A 26,835-nucleotide genomic window follows, 5' to 3' on the forward strand; every position below is an offset into this window, starting at 1 on the left:
CGGACATCTTTCTGCACTACTGGGGAGAAGACCTGGCTGTGGGGTCCTGACTGAATGCAGATTCCTGTGTCCTGCTGCAGTCGAGATTGGGGAGAGCTGAAAGAAAAACCTTTCCACTGGCTGAGGCATTCCTATCTGAAAAAGCTGAGAATTCCAGGCAATGACCCCGGCTTGAGAAGGCAAGCGTTCCTTTTTGCTGGAGTTAATCCAAGAGAGCCACATTCACAAAGAGAACAACTAAAAAGATAAGGTAATGAGAAGTGTGGGAGCTGAGTGTGTACGGTAATATGCAGTCAGTGTAGGATTTCTGTGCGTGTCTTAATCATATACCAATGTTGCAATTTGAGTTCTGTTCTCCGCCACGCTCTTTGCAGTGTGTCATAGACAATGCTTTGACTGTACCATTTTATTTATTTCTGTAAAGAATGAGATCGTGTCTAAATGCAGCTTTTATAATACAGAAAATATTTGAAAACAGACGGGTGTTTTATTTTCTATTTACCATTACAATGCCGATGATGTGGGGAGATTTTTAAACAGTGCAATGGTCATTTTAAGACAGATGTGTGCATGTCAGAATCAGTATGAATAATTGTGAGTGACTGTAGCATAGCTTGTTGGAGGTACATGAGCCAACGGGAAGAGAGACTCTCTGAACATAGCTCCCTACCGTATATAAGGTAGTGGAAATTACCACAAGACTACCACATATAGCTCTCTGTCGTAAATAAGTCAGTGAGTTCGCCCATGGTGGCACACCAACACTATCACTGGAAATGTGGTATTCCTAGAATGCAGGTCTGAGGTCTCTCTAGTGATCACACGAAAAATCTAAGCAAAGTTAAGGGATTCTGGACATTGGGGCCACAAATAAAACAAGGGAATTATGCTCACCAAAATACCACCAACCACGTATACCAAATATGCAGGTCTGGGTGCTGAAATAATGCATGTCCATTGTATTATTGTTGCACATGGCCAAATCTGAATACAAAGAGTGATTATTGCTAAGTTATTTTTCGGCGGTAATAAAATACCGTCAGGCCCCAAATCTCCACAAAATACCCTACATATTTATGGTGCGTTGCAGGCCGGGAAAGTGATCATAGAGTACCTACTGGGCGTGGCAAGCGTGTCTCACACTGCCATTTGCACATCAAAGGGAACCCATTTTATAATAGCAGTGTGCCACTAAAAACGAATTTCAGAATGTCACAAAGGGAAACCACATTCTCAGATCTAGTGCAATATTTAGAGGCAAAGTTATTTGCACATGGGAATTGGTCTTCGAATAGCACGTTAGAATGGAGTAACCGCATTCAGGGTGAGGTGCAGAAAGAAAAACTAGACAATATTTTTGCAGAAGGCAGCATAATTCAGGTCTGCCTTACAAGATTATTGAATGCAGCCGATAAAAGTGCAGAGAAAGACTGTTTAATACGGCTATGCGGCAAAATATGGTTTATTTTAAACAAGTCCCTGCGAATGCAAGAGAATGATACTCAGCTAATTAACAGGTTAAAGACTGAATTAGATGGGGCAAGTAAAAATCAGGAAATGTTGAGAGCAGAATTGGATGTATGCCAAAAAGACATGCAATTAAAATGCAGAGACTTTGATACTCAGTTATCCAAAAGCAAGAAACAATTTGAAGATAGTGAGCAAGAATTGACACACTTAAAAGCCTTAGTGGATCACATTAGGCAGGATAAAGATGAGGTTGTTTCAGAAATGCAGATTTTACAAAAAGAACATTGTGAAAAAGAAGGTGATCTCCAGAGTGCAGAACAAGAAATGATTAAAATGATTCAAGAAAGAGACAAAAGAAATAAAGAGTTCAATGAATGCCAAATGCAAATGTGCGACATGCAGGAGGCGATTAATAAAATGAGCGATGAAAATAATTATTTGCAGAATGAAGCAACTAGACTCCTTAAAAAGTGTAAGGACTTAGAACAGCAAATGTGCATTCCCAGGTCCCAGGAGAGGCGGCAGGGTACCACATTCAATGGAGTGGAGGTGAATTCTAGCTCTGCCCAAAGAGCTAGTGCCCCAGTGACTGGGCCGGTGACTGAACTTGGTTGCAGCGCCCTTGGGGGATTTGATACTCCCATTGGGGGCAGCCACCAATCTCATACACCTGAAAACAGGATTGAATCACAAAATAGTGCAATTCCATGCATTGCAACAAGTAGCCCCATAAAAATAATGAAATCCATTAAAGCCCTGATCAAACCATTTAAAAAGGGAGGTGAATGCTGCATTGAGGATCACTTAGAAGCGGTACATGACATTTTTAAAGCACTCCAGATACCTAAGGAACAGTACAGACAATATTTTCATTTAACTTTAGATGCCCCGACGGCCAGCATCATAAGGGGATTAAATGAACAGCAGAATATGACATGGCTGGAGTTTGAAAAAGAAATTAGGCGTCATTTTTCTCCTTTTCAGTCATTGCAGGAGGCAAAGAAAGTCGCGTACACTATTACTGCTGGACCTAATACATCCCCTCGCCAATTTTTACAAGACTTAAAAAGAGCGTTCTCTCGCTTTGATGTATCTTTTGACTCAAATTCCAATGAGTTTAAAACCGCATACTTCTATGGGCTACAGAAAGACATCATATCCCAATTGGTCCGTGAATTTGACCGTGACAAGTCCCTTGAATGGATTGTACATCAAAGCACCAAGCTATATGAGGTACTCTATTGTCAGGGTAGAGAAAGTGATAAAATGAAAGATACTAGGCCTAAATCTAAAGAACCCTCAGCCACTGTAATGGAAATCAGGTCAGCCAAAATGTCCCTTGAGTCTGCTCAAAGCCAAGGTAAAAATAATGTGACACCTGAACAAAGGGGTAATCAACAAAGATCGCCATTTCCTGTACCAATGTTCCAATCACATGATCCTAGTAATAGGGAGAGCTACATCAGCCCTAGGTACTTAGGGGACAGACCCCGGGTAGGATATCGGCCTGATATGGCAGGTATGAACAATAACCAGAGACAAAATCAAGATCAAAGAAATGATGGTCCCTACCAGTCATTGGGGACACAGAGTAGGTTTGATCCCAACACCATGATATATGGTAATCAGGATAGGCCCCGATATGTGGATCGATTTACTGATAATGGAAATCAACATAGGGGCCAGTACCCACAATCTGAGAGACAGGACATGAGGCAAAACGTGAACTACAGTCCACGCCAGTACAATGATTCCCCACCAGGGGACTATAATCAAAGGATGGGTGCAACCCGCTCCCCTCCACAAATGAATCAAGAGTTCAGAAACCATCCCAACCGGTATCAATCACCTGAGAGGTATCAGAATAGATCCAATCAGGGGGAAAACAACCAATATCGACCTAGGCCACAGAAAGAGGATCCTAGAGAGATGGAAAGGTTCCAGTGCCTTGAGGCCCAAGTGAAAATGTTAGCTGAGCAAATAGGAAAGCTCTATACAGCGCAAAAACAACCTTCCAAAGAGGGGGCTGATGGCCATAGCAATGACCGGGGGGCTTCCGAAAAGTGACTAAGTACTCATGATAATCGCAGTGCCAAAATGACAGATTGCTCTGATATAATTTTGCATGACAACTCTGAGGTGACTAATGGATTAAAAATGAAAGTACCAGTAAATGAAATTGTGATAGAAAGTGCAAATACTTCTAAAAAAGAGGTACGGTTTAACTTAGAGCTAAATAAAACAGTAAAGTTTGCACAAATGAAAAAGAAACATTAGGAATTCCAAAAGAACAAAGGGACAGATTTAAGAAAAATGACTCATGCATGGGGAATACCAGTGAACAGGGAGTAAGTGGGGATGCCATAGCTCCTTCCCTGGGCAAGCAAAACAATGACCAAACACAGACAGAAAAAGGAAATACTCACACGGAGGGTACAAGTCAATCACCTGAAGAATTCTTTGAGCCACATATTCTTGAAGAGGCTGCAAGGGCTGGTATTACACTAAATGATCACAAATGCACAGAATTAAAAAATGACAAATTGCTGAATGATGTTGTTACACATGTTCAGTTGGAAGGTTGTAATGTGGTCTCTGATGTTACCCAGATGGATGGGCGAACAGTGGCCACACTCCAAAAAACTTCTGATCATGGAGAAATGAATAAAATATCTCGCACAGAAATGGGTAAAAAGGAGGGAAAAATGTCTTTTCATTTACCAATGTGCTTAGCCAAAAGTGAAAAAGACCTGAGAAAGGTGAGCCCTGAAATCAGTAAGAATTCACATTTCTTATGTGTATTAGAGGAAGTTGAGGACAGATATTATGCACCCATCACTGTAGAAGAAAAATGCCACACCTTCGCTATGATTGACACTGGCGCACAGGCCACAATTATGTCCAAGGAGCTGGTAAAGAGTATCAATGAAGGGAGGCCTCCACAGAGTCAGATCACAGTGAAGGCAAATCAAAGCCCAGTGCATAACTTTAATGGGGAGGAGGTGCCCATCATAGGTGTAACTGAGGTTGACATAAAAATAGGAAAGCACAGAATGAAACAAGAGGTATTGATCACATCTATTTGTGAAATTCCATTTCTGATGGGGACAGATTGCCTGAAAAGATTGTCTCCTCTCATAGATGGGGTGAATGGAGTGCTGTGGTCCTTAACCAAAAAACCATTGAGGCCTAAGAAACTAAAATCACAAAACAGCAATATAAAAGAATGTCACACCGTTGCCAAAACAAATGATGCTGTGGAGGTATATCTCCAGAATAGCTGCATACCTAGTGTCACTGTTATATTAATGTGTCAAGACAAAGATCAGAGCGACAATGAAAAACTACCTGTACAAATATACTTGGACCCAAGGAAAGATTGGCAGACTGCTATAGATGAGCACACATTACGTTTTTACTTAAAAGAGAATACATGCAAACAGAATATTGTTCCTAAAACAGATTCAGAAAAACACATTACCACTCTGGCAGAAATACACATGGAAGATAAGCAACCATGGGTTCACGTTGGTATAAATGATTATCTTAAAACAATAAAAGCCACTTTAGCGCTTGAACATGAAAGGAGTTTCATTAATGAGAAATTGTTGCAAAAAATTATGGAGAGGGAAGAAATCCCGAAATTTAGGATTAAAAACCAATATGTTTCTGGGTTGGACAGTCCAGACTTTGAAAACCGAATTGCAGGCAGATGCATGCTTAAAATTAGCATTGGGCAGAAAATAATTTACCATAATGTATGGATAGTGAGTGGAGCACAAAATGAATTTTACATGGGCAATGACATCATGCACAGAATGTGTATGGTGTTAGGTTTCCTTAATCAAAAAATATGGTCACGCCTAGGTGGTCCGGCACCTGAATTTGAAGACAAAAGAAGGGCTTATCATTGTGCACAACTAGTTCCTTATGCAGTCGAATTACAAATGAGGAAAAATACTATTGTTCCTGCATTTACAAAACAGTTTGCAATAACACTGAAATGCAAAAATGGACAGCAGATGAAAGGCTCTGATGCATTTGTATGCCTGAATGAATCCATAAAACAGCAAGGCCTGGATTATGAATACATTCCATTGGTAGACATTGGTGAGGGATCTGTAAAAATCATGGTAAATAATAAAGGTTGTCAGGATATTCATTTAGAGGAAAACTCCCCATTAGGAATGGCCATACAAAAATCACATTTTACGGCAGATTTAAATAACATGGTGATTGGGAATATTCCTGAAAAATATGTAGATGCCAAGGGCGAGTTGCCAGAACACCTGGACTCTCAGCCCAAAGGAATATTTAAAATTCATTCTGTGTATCCTTATGATTCAAATGAGACAGTGTGCTGCCATCAAGAGGATTGCATAATATTTAATTTAAATGAAAATGAAACAGGAAATCAGCCCATTGAAGTGGAAGCTGATATGCCAAAATATTTAAAAGTGGCAGCTCTACAAAAAGACACAGCCACACAGTTAGAGGAAAGCGCTGAGATTCCTTTACCAGAAGAGTTTCCAGAATTTTCCAGAATGGTAGAAGAGCAGATCTCCTTAGCGGATGCATGTGACAGCGATGAGGATCGAGACGACCTGAGGGAAATATTTATGGAGTTTAAGGATGTATTTGCAAAAGATGCTTATGATTGTGGTTTAACTGATTTACATGTGGCCACACTACCAGAAGGTTGTAGCAGAAATCCAGTGTTTGTACGCCAGTATAGACTACCGCTGGCATGTTTAGAATCATTGGCAGAGATTATTAAAAATTTGGAATCACGGGGAATAATCAGGCCCATTCATAGCACATCCAATACGCCTATTTTAGGTGTGTTAAAGACAAATGGTCAATGGCGGCTGTGTGCAGACTTAAGAGAGTTAAATAAAAGAGTACCAGTATCTAGATGGCCACTACCATTCATTGATCAGGGCCTAGCTCAGATACATGGTTCAAAGGTATTTACCACATTAGATCTCACCTCTGGATATTGGTGTGTGCCATTGGCAGAGGAGATACAACACTTATTTTCCTTTACATTTGACAGGACTCAATATGCCTGGCTTAGAGCTCCGTTCGGGTACATCAATAGTGGGAGTGAATTTGGCATATTTTTGAGAAAGGCCATGCCGGATGCAGCGGAAAGAGGAACAATAGTTTATGTGGATGATGTCCTGATAAAAAATGAAAGCCTTAAAAGCCATTTTGATGAAATAAGACATATACTTGGCCAATTGCAGAAAGCAGGCGCCAAAGTATCTTTGCAAAAAGCACAATGGTGCAAGAAAAAAGTGAACTTTCTAGGGCATGAAGTGACTGAACATGGGCTAAATCCACAAAGGAAGAAAATAGAGGCCATACAAAGATTAAAAGATCCTAAAAATGTGAAAGGAGTAAAAAGTTTATTAGGGATGACAGGCTATAACAGAAAGTTCATTGAGAATTATGCAGAAATCACTCAACCATTGACTAAACTGCTTAAACTAAATACTCCCTGGAGATGGGAAAGAGAGCAGTCTGATGCAGTGGCTAGATTGAAGGAATGTCTTGTAAAGGCACCATGTTTAGCATACCCCATAAAGGACAGGGATTTCTTTATAGAAATAGGCTTTTCTGAACATTGTATGTCAGCAGTGTTATCACAAAAACACGATTTGAATCCCAAAACCATTGCATATGCAAGTAAGGCATTTTCCCAAGTTGAAATGAAATTTAATGAATGTGAGAAGGCCCTATTAACCACTGTGTGGGCGCTACAACATTTTCGCCCCATTGTTCAGGGAGAAAAGGTGATTATTGAAACAAATCATCAACCGTTGCAATTTTTAGAGAGTAAAAGAATTAGATCAGGCAATCTAGCGCAATCCAGAATCACTTCATGGACGCTGGCATTACAAGGTTTTCCCGTAGAAGTAAGATATGGACAAAATAATAAGAGCCCAATTGCTCAAGGGTTAGCTGACTTACATGACTGTGCAGCTGAACAAATACCAAATGAAATGGAAGTGGAAGCTAGTTTACAGGAATTTGAACAATCACCACACAAAGCTTTTGATGAAAAAACATGCAAGGATTTGCCAACTGTATATGTGGATGGTTGTGCTTTTCACATTGAAAATGACAGTAATAAACAATTAGTGGCAGGAATAGGAAATGTCTGGTTGAAATGTGAAGGCGTTCCTAGTATAGGGATGAGGATTGGAGATAGGAGCAGTCAGGTGGCGGAATTGGCAGCCATCTATAAAGCAATTGCTACTGCAGTTGATAAAAAGTTCAGTGAAATTGTCCTGGTGACTGATTCTGACTATGCACGGAATAGCTTTGTGGAGTATTTGCCTGGTTGGAAAGCAAGAGGCATGGTTACATACAACAAAAAGCCACTTAAACATGGAAAAATGATACAAGCCATAGACAAATTGGTGTCAGAAAATAATTTAACAATATACTGGAGAAAAATTCGTGGGCATTTAAAAACACCAGGAGAGGATAAGGAGGGAAATGATAAGGCAGACCATATGGCTAAGATTGGGGCTGTGATGGGAGAATTGCTACCTATTGATTATTTAATGGGTGAAATACAAATTGATGCAGTCACACGTTCTAAAGCACCAAAGGAGGTAGATCAACCGGTGGTGCAGTGGAGTCATGACACGCCAGACCAAGATTTGATTGAGGCACAAAAGAATGATCAAATTTTGGGAATCTATTATAATCATTTGATAGATCCTGAACAAAATCCTGTAACAGAAAAAGATTGTATGGGAAAAGAAGAGTTGAGGGTGTTATTAAAGAACAAAACACGAATTAGATTACAGGATGGGCTCATGATTAGAGAGTCCATAACAGGGCAAATACAGTGGGTAGTACCCCTTTCATTCAGAGGACTAATGCTACACCATGCACATGATGCCATAACTGCAGGCCATAGAGGTTCACAAAAAACATTAGGAATACTAAAAGATTATGCTTACTGGCCTCATATGTCCCAAGATGTGGAATTATATACTAGAGGATGTCTAGTATGCGCCCAATTTAAACCTGCTTCACCAATGCATAGAGCACCATTGATGAAAAGAGGCCTAACTCTCCCATGGTCAGATTTGCAAATAGACTATGTAGGTCCTTTAAAAAGGTCGAGCAGGGGACACCGTTATATTTTGAGTGTGGTATGTTTGATGTCAAAGTGGATTGAGTGCATTCCTGCACCAGATTGTAGTGCGCAAACAGCAGCCACATTGCTGGTGAACCATGTGTTCTCAAGGTTTGGGTTGCCGCAAAGAATTGAGTCAGACAGAGGAAGTCATTTCACAAGTACTCTAATGAGCAAGGTATGGCAAATACTAGGTGTGAAAAGGAAACTACATATCGCATATCGGGCGGCGTCTTCAGGTACAGTTGAAAGAAGCAATAGGTCTGTTGTGGATATTTTAAAGAAATTTGTGGCAGAAGCAGGTTCCAGCTGGGATTTACGTTTACTGTTGGTTCTGATGGCAATCAGGTCGACTCCTGCCAAAGCAACAGGTGTTAGCCCCCATGAGGTCTTGACAGGTAGGAAAATGGTGTTACCACAACACCTACTATACAGAACACATGAGCAAACTCTAGTGAGTGCATCCACGGTTCATGAATATATTGATGAACTGAGGAGGCATTTGCAACATGCATTTGCTTTTGTGCAGAGAAATCTGGAAAGGGCTGCTGACAGTGCTAAGTCATATTATGACAAAAAGACATCAGTAAAGGAATACAATGTAGGGGATCAGGTGTACAAGTTTCATTTTGGAAAAAGTAAACAGAAAAATTCTAAATTTCTAGCAGCCTGGCAGGGGCCATTTCGAATTATAGATAAGGTTTCTCCTGTAGTGTATAAAATTTTGAAAAATGAAGGTGAAACAGCAATAGAGCAGTTTGTCCATGTAAATCAAATCAAACCATGCCATCCCAGACATGAGATCAGGCGGCTTGAGCATGTAGAAACAGATAAAATCACTTGAACACAAAAAGAGAAAATAAATGGGTACAATCAGGAGGCAGTGACAAAGAAGTTAAAAAGTTGATTGTTATGATGGCACATAAACACTGTAGTATATGTAAAATATAATATAAAATAAATATAAATAAATAAATAAATAAATGCACATATAATGGAAGCTCATGGTTGGTGTGCAGAGAGAAAGTGTATTAAATATTGAATGCTGTTTTATATGTGTTTGTTTTCTTTTAACTTGTGTTTAATTTCAGAAGAAAGAAAAAAAAAAACAAAATATTTTTACCAAGCATGTTTTATTTTTGGCAAAAGGATGAAGTTAGTATTGTGCTATGTACTTAATCTGTTTATTTTCTATTTTGATTTAGACAATTAACATTATTTGGTCGGAGGTTCCGGGATCAGAGGCCACGGGAGACGATGGAGTCCTGGAGTCCCCTGGATGAAGACCAAAAGATGCCTGCCTCCAGGTGGAGGTGAAGACAAAATAACCGGAATGCCAAAAGAGATGACTACTGTGGATTCAAGATTGCCAAGATGAAAGAGTACTCGAATGAACCGAATAACATCGCTGGTCGGGACATACCAAAAGAGACAAAACAAAAGTTCCGGCATATGAAGTTCCACGTATTTATTATTTTAATTATTTATTTTAATTTGTTTTATTACTTATTTGTTTTAGTTAGTTGTTTTATTTCATTGTTTTTAATTGACTTGGAAAATTTAAACTTAAAGTAATGCCAATTCCACTGAGAAGGCAAATGTGGAACATTTTATGAACTGATGGACCCAGATGAAATGTTGATTGCAAATTTTCATTGATGCACATGAATATTCATTTGTTGGATTGCTATATTGTATAAAAAATAGAACAAGTTGTTTTTAGGAATTGGCTTGGATTATAGCCAAGTTCTAAAAACAAAAGGAGGGTATATGTAAGGATATTTGGCGTGTTACAGTACAGAGTACAGCAATACTGCACAAGTAGCACATTTTTTTTTGCAGCACCACCACAAGGGTGCGGTGCATTGCTATATGGGTTGCCAGATTAACAAGGAAAGACAGGCTATTCAGTCAAAAACGATTTTAACATATAAGATGCAAATCTATTTTTACAGTTAAAAGCACACGTGCTCATTTAAAAATGCACACTATTTTTCACCTGAAATGCCTATATTGCTAGAGACACATTTGAAAATTAACAGCTAACCTATTAACAATTAACCTGACTAATAAAACCTTATTTAACATAACCCAATAATAAAATGTGTTCTCCACTGCAGAATTAGGCATACTCTGAAAACCATTTAAATGCGTGTGCAGATTTTTTTTCTTCTCTTCTCTGCCTGATTCTCCGTGTTTTTGTGCACAGTAACTGCAGGAAGAAGGAAGTCAGATTTGCAACAATTGCAAATGTATAAGCGAAGCTATTGTTGAAGAGTAGGAGGATGAGAGATGATGGATTTCATTGGGACACGTCATACAGAGGGCTGAGAGGAAAGTTTTAGTGGGCAGTATCAGGGAAAAAGACAGGCGGACATCTTTCTGCACTACTGGGGAGAAGACCTGGCTGTGGGGTCCTGACTGAATGCAGATTCCTGTGTCCTGCTGCAGTCGAGATTGGGGAGAGCTGAAAGAAAAACCTTTCCACTGGCTGAGTCATTCCTATCTGAAAAAGCTGAGAATTCCAGGCAATGACCCCGGCTTGAGAAGGCAAGCGTTCCTTTTTGCTGGAGTTAATCCAAGAGAGCCACATTCACAAAGAGAACAACTAAAAAGATAAGGTAATGAGAAGTGTGGGAGCTGAGTGTGTACGGTAATATGCAGTCAGTGTAGGATTTCTGTGCGTGTCTTAATCAAATACCAATGTTGCAATTTGAGTTCTGTTCTCCGCCACGCTCTTTGCAGTGTGTCATAGACAATGCTTTGACTGTACCATTTTATTTATTTCTGTAAAGAATGAGATCGTGTCTAAATGCAGCTTTTATAATACAGAAAATATTTGAAAACAGACGGGTGTTTTATTTTCTATTTACCATTACAATGCCGATGATGTGGGGAGATTTTTAAACAGTGCAATGGTCATTTTAAGACAGATGTGTGCATGTCAGAATCAGTATGAATAATTGTGAGTGACTGTAGCATAGCTTGTTGGAGGTACATGAGCCAACGGGAAGAGAGACTCTCTGAACATAGCTCCCTACCGTATATAAGGTAGTGGAAATTACCACAAGACTACCACATATAGCTCTCTGTCGTAAATAAGTCAGTGAGTTCGCCCATGGTGGCACGCCAACACTATCACTGGAAATGTGGTATTCCTAGAATGCAGGTCTGAGGTCTCTCTAGTGATCACACGAAAAATCTAAGCAAAGATAAGGGATTCTGGACATTGGGGCCACAAATAAAACAAGGGAATTATGCTCACCAAAATACCACCAACCACGTATACCAAATATGCAGGTCTGGGTGCTGAAATAATGCATGTCCATTGTATTATTGTTGCACATGGCCAAATCTGAATACAAAGAGTGATTATTGCTAAGTTATTTTTCGGCGGTAATAAAATACCGTCAGGCCCCAAATCTCCACAAAATACCCTACAGGGCAGAATAAAGCAGTTTGACCAGTGAAATGATTTTTTCACCACAACCATGCCAGCGTAGAGTTTGAAACATAAAATTCCAGTCGACACGATCGAAAGCTTTTTCCGCATCTAATGCAATGGCCGCATAGCCTTGTGTGTCTTTTTTGTCATTGGCTGCAAGGTTGATGGCGTTTAATAGGAGTCTTGCATTAGAGGATATATTACGTCCTTTAACATATCCTGTTTGGTCTGGTTTAACTAGACTTGGGAGTGAGGATTCGATTCTATTGGCAAGTATTTTGGCAAAAATTTTGCTTTCAATATTGATAAGGGAAATGGGTCGATAGTTGCTAGGAAGAGTAGGGTCCTTGTCGGGTTTTGGAAAAATGATAAGCAAAGCTTCAGAAAAAGATCCCGAGGAACATTTTTGTGAGATAAAATATGAAAAAAGTTTTTTGAGCTTAGGTGTTAAGGATTGAGAGAATGTGTTGTAGAATTCTGTAGATAGTCCGTCAGGGCCTGGTGCTTTTGCTTTTCCGAGGCCATAGATGGCTTTGGTAATCTCGATAGAAGTGATGTCTTTTTCTAGATGAGATAGATCAATTTCAGGGTAGGTGGTTCTATTGATATTATTCAAAAAGGAATCAATGTTTTCTCTAGGAATAGCGCATTCTGGAGTATATAGATCTGTATAAAATCTTCTAAAGCATTCCAATATTTCATCAGGCCTATGATGCATCTTGCCCAGCTTATCTTGAATGTGAGAGACTTGAACTTTTTCTTTTTTGGTTTTTAGATAAGAGGCTAGCATTTGACCTGCTTTATTAGAAGTTTGATAGATATTAGTTTTATATTTAAGAATGGTTCCTGCCGCCAACTCAGTAATTTCTTTATTGATTTCAAAGCGTATCTTAATGACTTGTCGTAGATTAGCTGAGTTAGTGTCAGTGTAATAATGTTGTTCTGCAATAGTGAGTTTAGTGTAAAGATCATCGAGATGTTTTTTCCTGATTTTTTTATTCTTGCCTGATAGGGCCATAATGTGACCACGAAGGGCCGCTTTGAAAGCATCCCAATTATTGACAGTGGAGGTATCTTGATCTTGGTTTTCGTTAAAGTATTGTTGAATGAAAGCATTGATGGATTGAATAGATTTAGGATCATTTAAAAGAAAATTGTTAAGTTTCCATCTGGGAGAACCTTTGTTCATATCTGTAAGGGAGAAGGAAGTGATGACAGGAGCATGGTCGGAAATAATGATATTGGCAATCTTGGAGTCTATAATGGATCCAGAAAGAGTCTTTGTAGCGAAAATATAATCAATACGTGACAATGTGTTGTGTGGGGGAGAATGGAAGGTATAATCCTAATGTGAAGGATGAGATATCCTCCATGAATCAATTAGTCCTGTTTCTCCTAGACAATCTATAAAGGATTTGTGAGTTTTGTTGGGTTTAAATATGCAACTGGATTTTCGATCCAAAAAGGGGTCAAGAACCTGATTGACATCGCCACACATTATCAGGTTGATGAAGTCATTTTTCAAAATCATTTGTTTGATATTATTCCAAAAGGAGGGATCTGGTAGTGTAGGTCCGTAAATATTGAGAATTGATACTTGTGTCGTTCAATTTGCAGTTTAACCCAAACCCATCTACCATTTGTATCTGCATCTTGGGCAAGGATTTTGTAGGGTTGTTTTTTACTAATAAGTATAGCGACACCATTTTTCTTGGATAAAGCTGGGCTAGCAACAACTTCCTTCACCCAAAGAGACTTGAGTTTCATTGATTCATTGAGGGATAAGTGTGTGTCTTGTAGACAAGCTATTGTTGGTTTAAATTTATTTAAGTGAGATAGTACTTTACATCTTTTCATTGGATTCTTGCAACCCTTAATATTCCATGTTATGCATTTAAATATCATCTAGCTGGCGGAAATTTGATATTCATACATCTTATAGCTATCGTACAAAAATACGCATATACCATTGTCATTCGATTGAAATAATGTTTACACCAATATTTGTGTTGAAGGAAGGAACATTGGGGGTCAGGGAGGGGAGAGAGGGGTTTGATCACAACCTGACAGGTAGTATACCATGACGAATTAATGAATTTAGAGATCAAACAGGACATGGGATAAGGAGTTGAGGGGAGATATATATAGGGGATAGGAAACGCCTACCGGGTCGCTAAGTAGGAAAAAGCGACTACTTGTGGAAGATGGACCCAAAAGAGCGCCCACCCCACATAGTAATTATCAAAGTAAAATCATAGCATTAGGTAATTAGATACTTATGAGTATAGAAGTCAAGTGATGGAGATCCATTTTCAAGTAGTAGATGAAGTGGAGGGCGCCGCTGGAGAAGAGGTGTCCATATTTTCATTTTTGATGGATTGTATGAAGAGCTTTAAGTCAGCGGGATCATCAAAGACTGCAGAGCGTCCTTCGTATGTGACTTTAAAGGAGCAAGGATGGAATAAACCATATCGGACATTAAGTTGTTTAAGAGCAGGCCGGAATGCCAGAAAGACCTTTCTTCTTTGTGCTGTGCTTCTTGCCACATCCTGTGAGATATATAACTTGCTGCCATGCCAGATTAGGGATTTACGTTCTTTAACTGTGTAGATGATACGTTGCAGTTGAGAGTATTCCAAAAGGTAAAATATTAGCGTTTTTGGTGGCTGACGAGATGAGGGAGATGCTGAGGGATGGCCAATCCTATGGGCTCGTTGTATGTTAAAAGTAGTTTCCAAAGGCAAATGTAGTATGGCCGGTAAGAATTTTTGTAGGAAGACAATAGGGTCTGTTCCCTTAGCTCCTTCAGGAAGGCCAGAGATACGTAAGTTATTGCGCCTACTTCGATTTTCCAAATCTTCATTATGCTTTTGAAGTTCTTCAATGGATTTTTCCATTTGTGCTACCTTAGGCAATATATCTTCAAGCACGCCGATTCTTTTCTCTGCCTCTTCTACTCTGTTGTTAACTCCCATCCACCTTTCATCAAGTTGCTGTAACTTAACATTTGTGGTTTCCATAAAGGGTTTAAGTGCCCTGATTTCAGCAAGAATGGTTTCAATAGCTGGGTCTGAGATTCCACTTGGAGGAGGAGAGTCACTTTTGGGTCTTTTCAGAGTAGTTGAGGAGGCGGCAGCGTCTTTGATAGAGGAGCTATTTTTTTGGTTGGTTTTGCTGGTTGCCATATTTGTGCCGAAGTTGATAAATATAAATTGTTATGGCGTCTAATTCTTTGTAGAGGATCTTTATGCTGACTAGTAGTATATAATTATTACATCCATATTATTCTTAGGCTTTACTCTGTATTAGAGGGACCAAAAAGTGGAAATACCCAGAATAATAAGGCATATACTACTAAAGATTAAATATGATATGTTGTGTAGAGCTGTTATCCAAATATAGAGGTTACGTCCGTGGGGCTGTAGAGTTCAGCAGTTGGATGATTATAAACCAGTCAAATAATACAGTATTGGAAGGTTGCAGCAATGAGGCATGGCAGTGGTGTAAAATTTAAAAGCAGCACTCAATATTTGCAAAAGGGAGACTTAATAGCTTTACAGGATGATGGTTTTAAAGGATAATTTATGAAATGTGGCTTAAAAGTCCGTTCTCTGTTCTTGCAGACTCCTTTTTGAGGTGTATGACTAAAATATCCTCTCTTGTTAATCTAACTTATTCTCTCTTCTTGTTATTTATTTATTTATTTATTTATTTTTTATTTATTTTTTTTATCCTTTAAATATATCTTTTTTTTTTCCTTCAATATAAATTATTGTAATGTGAACTGTACGCTTCTAAAATTATTAATCCTTACTTTCATTTGTTTACTGGTTTTCTCTGAGTCCAGCAGATGGCGCACTCATGATGAAGCGTAGTAGTTTAGGGCCCAGACCGGGGAGTCAGCTGATGAAACGAAGCCGTGTCTCTCCTCACGTGAGGCGGATTGCTTCCTGTATGCGCCCGATGCGGAAGGTGGAGAGTGGAGCCTGTCGCATGAGAAGCCGTTCTACATGCCGGCGCAGCGAAAGAAGACGAACAGGTGGGAGCGGAGTGTCGGCGGAGCTCAAGAAGGAGAAAAAAGGTAAGTGAAACGATGTTTAAGTTAACCTACTGCTGTTTTATATAATGTTTGAGGTGGAGCCGCTGTCTTAGGCTGCCATCTTGCCTCGGCGTCAAGCCACGCCCCCCGGCGAGTCTTTTTTTATTCATTTGAAGACACCTTATATAACATCACCCATTTATTTAAGGTCGCTTGAGACTTAATTTAATCTAAAGATATGCCTCTAAATACCTGTGGCTGTAAAGGCTGGTCGATGAGTAGTGGTAGACGTGTGACTGCTTGAAGAAGGAGTGTTGTTCCCACCATGTAGGGGGGTAGTTGGAGAGTTTCCGTTCTTGCTGGGAGTGGTTGCAGTAGTCTCAGCATTTCCAGGAGTAGTTGTAGTGTGGCCACCTCTGTCAGGAATAGATGACGTGCTCAAACCACTGCCACCAGGAGTTGTCAAGGCAGGATGTTGTGTATTTTTAGAAGTCACAGTTGTAGATGCACCTGAAAAGGATTGACAATGGAGAGATTAGACTTTATTATAAGGGCTCAGTTGAGCTACGTGTTAGTCTTTCTTCCTCTTGACCAAAATACGTGTCCTGGGTGTCAGCCTAGAGCAGTGAACAGTCCTAGCATTGACCTAATGCAACGTGGCAGGACTGCATCTGTGGTGCTGTATTGTCACATGCTGGAACCTGATCAGTCGAGATGTTTATCAATACGATTGATGAGAGTGAACACAGGGTATTGACAATAGGACCATGGACATTAACATACTCATTTGTTGTGGCTAGTCATTACTAGAGAGCAAAGGCAAGCAGCCATCTCTGCTGCTGAATTAATATCCTTTGCCATGTGAGATGGCACACTCTGCCACTGCCCTACAGCTATGGATCCTAAAGTTATGAGAGTTTTCTGCACAATGGATGTTATTCTATTACCATATTTGAGGAACATGGGTTGTGCTCATCTATTTATAGATTGGCGTTACTCCCCCATGTGTTTACCATCATCCATGGTCTGTCATGCACTGTGAGAATCTCTTCACACCATTCCCTCTCACAGCTGGATGAGTTCACCCTTAACTCTTAACGTTGTATACCCATCTTGACCTATCTACCATCTAGAAATGAACCTTTAATTGGAAGCTTGACTCGGCCGATATTGTGGCTGCTCAGCAAGGAAAATTGATGGATAGGCGCAACGATTCTCTATCGGGTCTTATGCATTTCTCCACGCTACACCCTTAGGGCTGCAAATTATAGTCATGCTACAACTTAAACAGAAATATTGCTTGTTCTTTTGCCTCCTAATGGCTGAAGAACTGTAGTGGATCCTGTTAAACTGTGCTTTCAATAATACAATGAACATGTTACTCATCCTATACTTCTGTGAATACCGCTGACATTTGTCAGAAAGAAATATGAAAAGATATCTGGCTGCAGTCACATGTGTTAGGTGTTTTCGTATTCACTCTATTCCACACTCATCTGAGAGCAGGGATATTCATGTGTCACGTAATTGATATCCTTCAGGTGTGGCTGTCAGACATATAGGCAAGGGCCATGCACCCTTTTCTGATAATGGAACTGGGATTGTTCCTTCTTTAGTCATTCAACGTGCACGCTGCATACAATGGCCACCATTTATACTTGATTAACTAAAGTGGGAAAAGAAAGGGGTGTTATAATAATAATAATTTCGCATTTATATAGCGCTACGAAACCTCAGGTATCTGAGCGCTGCTTATTATTACCCACGGTGTGTGGTGCTCATTTATCGAGCTCGGAAGGATGAAAGGCTGAGTTTGGCCCTGCCTGGATTCGAACCTGCATTAGCAAGCTCTGCACGGGTGTCAAAGCGAGCGTTTTACTCTCTGTGCCACTTGACCGGCTATGTTATGTTTGGTTCTTGCAGCAGGATGTTATACCGGAGCTCTTCATCTTCTATCCATGAGATTGTAAAGTTATTTCGTAGAAAGACAAACGTGGTTGATCATGATCATATGAAACCACATCTTACAAAAATAAGTGCTTCTAATGCTCTGATGATTGTATTTCTCCCAACTCTATCACATCTTTCAAAGATGCATTTGTTGGGAGCCCTCGTGCACCGGAGGAACCAGGCAGTGTTGGGCGCCATCAGCAACGATTTCACGGAACATAGTGACATTCCCATTCTCCTGTCCAAGGAGAATCCCTATGAGGTAGACAACCCCTCCTGCAGTGTCTGGCATCTCCCGGGAATCCTCTTTGAAATCGTCACCCTGAACCTCCATGATAGGGGTACACCAACGGTCTAAAGAAAGAATGTCTAATGCCACTGAAATCTCTTAATCCCACAAACATCAATATCACTGCCACGACCAAACTTCTTGAATATTGATTCGAGTGGCAAAGCATAACTCCACGAATGGCCCTTTTAATGGATTTCATGGAGTTCACACAACCTGGATGGGTGGGTGTTCCCAACTCATGCCACACCGTCACAATATTTACAATATTAGCCTAATCAGGCATGTATCTTCGGTGTAAACCTATTATGTATTGCGGCTCCTGTCTTTCATCAACATCACATCTAGACCCATCAGATGATCTGAGAGCCTGGTGAACAATTGCAGAAAGACTTTGCTCATGTTTTTTCTCACTTTATCCACACTCAGTATATTGAAGAAATGGGGAAACAATAGGGAAAGAGGAGATCCTTTGCCTCATCTCCACATGGCACAGAAACATAAGCATCTCTGTGGACTAAACATAAGCATCACTGTGGATTCTATTAGCACACCTACAGGTGTGGGCCTGAGGATTATTCTTTCAAGAGGACATTTTGCTGACCTTTAGTAGTTGTTTCTCCACAGAGGTAGTTGCGCCTTAATATTTGCCCATGTGCACCACAGGTGGCTGTCAGGCAGTTAATTCCGTCCCCGGTGTTGTATATCTCTTCATGTGGCTTGTATGTCTTTCCACCATAGCAGCAGAGGCAGTCTAGGTTGAAAGCAATATAATGTTAACAATGTGACTGAACAGGTTTTCAATAACAAACATGTTAGAGCACATCTTCTTAATCAAATACAAGGTCAACATACCAACGATATAGAGTTGTTGGCTACCATTCAGGCTTTTGCAGTGACCTAAAGGTCATTAACTTCCACTTGACCTGGCTGAGAGCCAACAATGTAATTCATAACACTCAGAAACATACACCGTCTTTATCTGACCACATTAGGCGTTCATTGATAAAATATTAGTTGGAGACACAAACCAGTAATTTGAAAATACAAGGTTTTCTAGCACACAAATAAATAAATAATAAAAAAGAAGCATTTAAAATTTGGTATTTTTTACTCTCTATGACCCTTTTCATGGGTCCAGTTTACAGTAATAGATGCTAAATCGGGTGAGTTTTTCCTCCCTGACCCAACATGCAGATGAACATGTCCTGATGAATGCGATGGGAAGAAGAGTTTGTCGCTGAAACTGGTCGACCAACCAGCTGCATGGACACATGTATTTTGGATATTCTTTTTAAATCTTTCCTTATCAACTCTGAATCTGAGGGGTGTAATTTTGCAAGCCCCGGTCTCCAAAATAAAGATGTAAAAACAACGTGCTCTCCATTTGCGCCTTACCTGTACACTTAGGGGCATTTTACAACTATTCGGAGAGGGAATGGGGCACAAAATGGATTTAACACATCAGTTGTGCATTCTTCCTCCACTTTCAAATGATTCCACATGTCCATGAAATGTTCATGCATCTTTAAAAGTAATTATTTCCTATGGAATCCGCCTGATTTTAGCACTTGTTAAAACATGCCTCTTCCATAGGAATCGTTTGTAAATGCCTTCTGCCACACATTTATGGCAAAGCAGTATTTACATTTTCGGTTATTGTGCTTTTCATTTTCACTCTGTTGGGTTTTATATAAAATCCTTTATAAAAATCCTTTCAAATACATACAAGCTCATATTTGAGTCCCCTTTAATTTGGCATCAGAGATCTGTCACGTTTCCACTTTACCGTAGCCAGGTCCCCGACAAATACTACTCATTTGCACAGCGGAGGGAAAAATGGGAGAGCAAAAACACTTGTATGCCACGCTTTTGCACTCCATCGTGCAAAGGAAGTTAACACCGACTGACATGTACGGGTGGCAGTCAGCATTTACAATGGATTCTTATGGAGTCTAATGGCTTTCTACTGTTGCAAAAAGCCAGCGGACTCCATAGGAATGCCCAGCATTTACTCTGGCATAAAATGTTGCTGCAAATGCTGGAGTCTTTGTATGCAGAGAGGAAGGGAGTGGCGGAAAAGTATGTTACGTTACGTCCCTCCTCTATGCCATACAAATGAATGAAAAAGTGCTCTACTGGAAATTATATGCGTAAAAGCCTAACGCAAGGGCTGTTACGCATGCCATTTTCATTATGCAGGCCTCAAATTGAGCTCTATAATCACCTTGCTTCCGAGAAATCTCCAAAACAAAAATGACAGTCGTCACATTTTCCATAAATTCCTTCCCAACCAGTGGTCGAAATTGGCGAGAGCAGTTAAAAAAAGAAGTTTTTCTGTTCCTATACTTTTATTTTACAAATAACCCGTTCCGGAATGATTTTGTTTTAAAATAAAAGTGTAGGGAGATGTTGAAACTTGCAGTTCAGTAGACTGTCCTGAATATTCCCTTAAACAGCAGGTATGTGTGGGGGTTTGGATTGCAGTGTGGCAATTGGGTTTGTGAGGTGTGGGAGCATGCCAGCAGGGAACATAATTCCACTACTTCCTTATGTACACTTCAACCACTGTGACCAAAATGTAAAGGTACTCTAGCCAAATAGGATGGTCCGAGAGCAAAAGCAAATGGCCTAAAATAACCATTCCATTAGGGAAATCGGACTCTTGTCATGGCTGGATTCCTCATTCCATCGCACTATCCTAACCCATTCAAAATATAATAAAGAAAATGAAGAGAGGATTACCTTGCATATCGTCACTGCATAGCATTTCATCAGAGGTGCTGCAAAGGCAAGGGAAAGATGGATATTAAAAATAAGAAGGGACCCAACTCATCATTACCTGAGAGGTCTTACAAATAAATGCGTGAGGGTGAATAAGCCATCCACACACAGTGCCTTTCGCTGTAAGGTACATAAACTGAGTAAAGGTTTCTAAATGCATTGCACCTTCAGGTAAATTGTACACAGAGCCCGTTAAAGATTGAACTCTGCAAAAACCTTCAGTATACTTGACAAGTGAAACAGTCTCGTCAATAGTCCATCCACTGACTTCAATCAGCCGCCTCCATACAGTTCTCAATTCACGTTTCTGCCCCACCTCCCATTGTGCATGCCAATCAGACTGGATCTCTGTGTACCAACAATCTCTATTAACATTACTCACTCTTCTATTTAATGCCAGAGCTGTTGCAGAGTTGTCAATGATGATGCTATATTCCCACCCGGAGAAAGGCGCTAAACCAATCAGGTGGCTGGAACAATGGGTGAGAAAACACATTGTTTGCCTGCCGTTTCCAGCCACTCAAGGCCCTTTCCCGGGTGGCACAATCTTTTAAGTGGGCATGGAAACCAAGGACCAGCTATCTGGTTAAAGTGTGCCGCGGGTCTGGCTCCTGGCAAGGACAGGTACAAGAAAAGTGATATAACTTTGGTACCTGAGGCATAGCCTGTGGCCATGGTCAGTGGCCAGATTGTTTGGCCATACCCCGGACAATCTGGCCACTGGCCACTGTCCATGGCCACCAGAGACTGGCAATGGGTTTAACGGGGTCATGGCCACCAGGGTCCGGCTATGTGGTAACATTCTCAAAATCAGGGTAGGCTTGAATGGGAAAAAGATTCTGCTGGCAGCTACTGTCCGAAGTGCTGGATGGGTCTGCAGGAAAATTGCATGAGGAGCATCAGCAAGCACATGCTTGCATGCTTTTGCAAATCTGTCATGTGTTCTTTTTCCAAAGTGTCAAAATATAGGTACAAACAGAGTGATATAAATGTGGTGCCTGGGCAGTGGCCTGGCCCCCGGCAAGGACAAATGTCTACTCTGCTTTGCTTATCAGAGCCTGCAGAATGGCCAAAGCCCATGCCCCACGGATTGCGGACACTGGCCATGGCTGCAAGGCATGAACACTGGACATTGGTTACATTATTGGGATATTCTGTACACTGGAGCTGGATGCAGTTTAGCTGCAGTGTAAAACAAGGATGGTTTTGGGGGACCGGGTCATGGTCAAGCCTCATGCCCTAGGCAATTCAGCCATGACTTAACCTGCGTCACCAGCTTGCACTGCTGAAAATGACACCCATCAGTATATGCTGTAAACAATATGTTTGTTAAAGGAGGTTTAGAGTTCTTTCATAAGAGGAATTATTAATAACTCATATACAGTGCTGTGAAATCATGAAACATTTTCACTTAGAAAAAAAATAGAAATTTAGTGAAACAACACTCTTAAAGTGATATAAACGTTAAGTTGCACTAACATAAACCTATCAAACTTGCAGCAAAAACATGGTTAAAGGGACGTTATGGTTAAGTTGCACTAATAAAAACCTATGAAATTCACTGAAAAAAACATTGTTAAAGGAATGGGATAGTGAATGTGCACTGATAAAAACATAGGAAATTAATTGAAAAAAACTTTGTCAAAGGGACGTTATGATTGCAAGGTAAAATTAAAAAACAAAAGAAATTCACCAGTTATAGCAAGCTACGCAACCATAACTTGAGCCACTGCCATGCACTGCTAAGACGAACATGCAGGGCATAAAAGATGACATCACAAATGGCATCATCATGACATCACTAAGTATATCCAAAGATATTTGTGGTTATGAAAGTCTATATAAAGGATTGGACATCCGATTTAGCCTATAAAAAATGAAAACATTCAGCGCTGTTAGCCAAATCAACCAGGATTTGTTCGGAGCATGAATCTTGAATGCAATTCTTTACTTATTTTTTGTAAAGGATGTGACGATATATATCAAATATTACTCATTCTCATCCTACTTCTGCTCCTTCTGATCCACTTCTGGCCTTTCTAATTAAACCTGTGCAATCCTCCTTTTCTTCACTTCTATGTATTACTTGTAATCTCTCTTTATCATCTCGGATCTTTCCTGATTCCTTTAAAGCTGCTACTGTAATTTCTTCCTTAAAGAAACTGGTCTTCATTACATATTTGGCAGTGTGGTAGTAACGTGCCAGTGATGTTATGTACCAGCAGTTTACCGCACCGGCAAACTCCACGTTTGGTGGTGGGGTGGCCAGATTTACCTGCAGCTCAAGCTGCCGGTAAATCCTGCACCCCACCACCCAAAAATGCTGGTATTACCGGCAAATTGCCAAATGGAGTCCTATGGGACGCTATGGAATTGGTATTAACGCCATTTACTGACACATGTAATGTGAGAAAGTGGCTTTAACGTTAATTCCATTAGCTGGTACCCTGGCAGATTTACCACCAGGATACCACCAAACATGTAATGAGGACCACTGTCTTTGAAAACTACTGAAATAGCTAATGCCCATCCAATTCCTATTCTACCTTATTTATCTATGCTTCCAGAATGAATCTACATATGCATCATTAACATCTATCTAATCAGTCTGGTTCCCATCCAGGCCATTCTACAGACACTGCTCGTTTGTCTGTTTCAAATTATATTCATCATGATCATCACCTGAAACTATCTTCTATATTAGTTCTATTATATCACAGTGCTGATTTTTTGACACAGTGGATCAGCCAAGTTTGCTCTGTAGTCTTTCTTCATCAGGTGTCTCTGCTGTTGCTCTTGGAGTTGGTTCCCCTTATTCATACCATCTTTCCTTTCAAATGTCTTGCAAGGGTCTTTATCAAGTTCATATCCTCTTTCTTATTGGGTTCTCCAGGGCTCTTTCCTTGGTCCTTTGCTTTTCACTTTGTATATATTTCCTTTGGCTTCTTTGATTTCCGACCATGACTTTGAGGCACATTTTTAGGAACCTACAGTTTCTTTCCTTAACTTCCTTTATGGCAGTCAAATCATAGATGTATTCTTGTTTTGTATGCCTCAGTCAAGAAAATAGAAATTATTTTCTTTCAAGCATATTCTACAATTTCTTTGCCTCTTACTATTTTGTCTCCTCCACTTAATTAAACTATAAGGTTTTGATCTTGTAACTTCACATTTATTTATGACACGTCATTTACATGCAGAACCACATTTCTACTGTGGTCCAATCTTGTCTGTTTCATCTCTTGAATATCATGAACATTATTATTACAAACTATTGTCTTATCTTGAGCATGGATTGGTCCCCTGAAGGCAGCTAGTTTTAGACCAATCATCAGAAGACTTGTGTCATTAAAAGAAGATGTCTTGCACCCTTCAACAGAATTCCCCCAGTACCTCGAAGATGCTTTAAGGCCAAAAAGACATTCTGATGATTCTCATCTGGACTTATTTTGGATCAGTTGCACTGTCCAAAGCCCTCCACCAGAATTAAAGAAGGAGCTGTCCAAGACAGAAGGAAGATCTGTCCCCTAACCACTTTCCGAGAATGCTGGTATGGACTAGGACCAACATTCTACAAAGGATCCTCTGTGCTAGAAGAGCAGACCCTGACTTGGTGTATCCTTTTCTCGAGTCCTTTGCGAAGGTCTCACAACAACCCAGAGGCCCAGACCAGCTAAAGCTCCCTGTTATACTGCACTGAACTGGCCACTCCATGTTCCCCGCATCTTGAACGATAGAGGAAGCACTGGTGTTGGTGTCTGCATTCCTCTAACTAGCTAACTATTGCACTGCATGCAAACCAGCTCGACACTGCCGTGTGTCCTCGCAAATCCTGTTGCGTGCCAGGACAGAAGTGTCTGCTCAACGCCGGAACCTGAACAAGATCTCTGGATCTTCACTCGCTGATTCTAACCAGAGGTGACAACCATGACTTGGTCCAACTAACCTGAGATTTGCCGCTCAATTGACTACACATCGACGCACCCTCAATAACCAATTCACGACCGTCGCCCACCGACTCCAACCGCTCACAACGGCCAAACTCCGCCTGTCCAACTGTGAAGCATTCGTGGGACCACCCTGACATGCATCGCTTCAATCGCTGCTATTAGATTCCACAGATCACCCCCACTCGACTCAGGGCCTTGACGATCCTACAAGCCAGACTGAGCCAGATCAGCTTGCATCACTGGTCAAACCTGGGTCTGATGTGCCAGCCCACCAAAAACTGAATCCAGGTACTGTGACAATGAATTGCCCCCAGGGTCCACTTGGACCCTAAAGACAGGTTAGGTCCCGAGTGTTCCTTTTTTTGGACAAGATATCCTTTTTGCTATTACATTACCTACCACCCCTGGAACTAAACTCAGAGTACTACTTTCTCTAGTCTGTCGCATCTCTTCTGTTCTTTCTTTTGAGTTGGGTTTTGTATAATAATCTTTTTGTTCTACTTGCAGATGGTGTGTTTTATTAAAGTGTTTATATTTTTATAGAACCTTGATTGGACATTACCTTAATTTTGGACTGTAATACTGTTTTGTCTGGGTCACTACTGGTTACCTTCACACCGATTTGGAGAGTATAGCCTTCCCACAGCCTGCGTTGCCACAAAAGGCAAAGGAGGTATATTACTTGATTGTGCCTGTTTTACCTTTATGATTGTGTTGTTTTTTTGGTTCGTAGAGGTGTGAGGACTGAGTTGACCATTTTACCCCAACTCATTCTTGTATTCCTGAGAGAGAATCCAATTTGTCACACAGGTGGCAGCGTTGGGATTTGAAGCAAACTGTGCCAACAGCTCTGCCAACCATAATAAGTGTATGCAGTTAAAGTTAGCTTTTACTGCCAAGGTATTTTAACCAAGGACCTTGACATGAGCACCGTCCAGGCTTTGACAACAAGTGCCTCGAACAACCTCTATCGGGAGAAGGGTCACCCTCATGACGGTAAGGTTAACCCGGCTGAACTGCTGAAAAGCCTCCAAACTTTCGAGGAAGTTAGGGGGTTGGAGGGCTGCCCGTGGACCAGTGACAAGCTGAATCCCCTAGCCCTGTTTCCCACACACCTGTGGGGCATGGACACTGCTGAGGAGAGCAACAGCGATATCGCTTCTCAACACTCCTCCACCGGGCAGGCAGGGTGGTCTCCCAAAGGTCAAAAGCCTCCGATAAGTCACACTCATTCATGGTTCCTGTGCTTTGGCCAGGCCTCCCAGGCATCTTGCTGTGCTCAAACCCGACAGAATGTACCTCCTAGAGGGAAGGAGACTAGCCCTGTAGGAATAGAAACAGCATGCTGCCGAGATCCTGGCCGAGAATAAATGAAGGGACTTTGTGATACTGCGCAAGATGGAGCTAGAGGCCCTTAACTTCCAGTGGAGAAGGAAGTATCTCCAGCAGTGACTCCCAAGGAAAGCCTCGGCGTCACTTCCCCAAAAACATATTCCATCTGTATGCAGAGGGGAAGGATATTTTTGACTGGTTCAAAAAGCCAGAGTTAGATTTCTGCCTCCAGGTTCTGGAAGAGGAGTGGTAAGGTGTAGCCCTTATGAGCTGTATACAGACAGTTGGAACTGATGTGATTATTCAGTTGATGAGGAAAGGCCTATCTATGCCAAGGGCAAGGCTTTGGTCCTCCGGAAGTTCTGCAAAACCCCAGAACAATACCTCAAGAGCTTGAGAGAGCTCATCAAGAAGCAG

At 40.8% G+C, this 26,835-nt stretch overlaps 1 protein-coding gene across 1 annotated transcript in view; it reads right to left on the reverse strand.

The window, feature by feature from the left end:
- Positions 1 to 26,835, reverse strand: part of LOC138503906 (mucin-5B-like) — a 447,355-nt gene that overhangs the window by 118,821 nt on the left and 301,699 nt on the right. The window contains exons 27-29 of the mRNA XM_069623991.1: positions 21,098 to 21,135; positions 18,957 to 19,106; positions 16,366 to 16,623 (exon numbers count right to left, since the gene is read on the reverse strand). Of these exons, the coding sequence (XP_069480092.1) occupies positions 16,366 to 16,623; positions 18,957 to 19,106; positions 21,098 to 21,135 (446 nt within the window). The remainder of the gene's footprint in view (positions 1 to 16,365; positions 16,624 to 18,956; positions 19,107 to 21,097; positions 21,136 to 26,835) is intronic.

Source organism: Ambystoma mexicanum, chromosome 11, assembly GCF_040938575.1.
Source record: "Ambystoma mexicanum isolate Mex_15411 chromosome 11, UKY_AmexF1_1, whole genome shotgun sequence".
NCBI lineage: Eukaryota > Metazoa > Chordata > Amphibia > Caudata > Ambystomatidae > Ambystoma > Ambystoma mexicanum.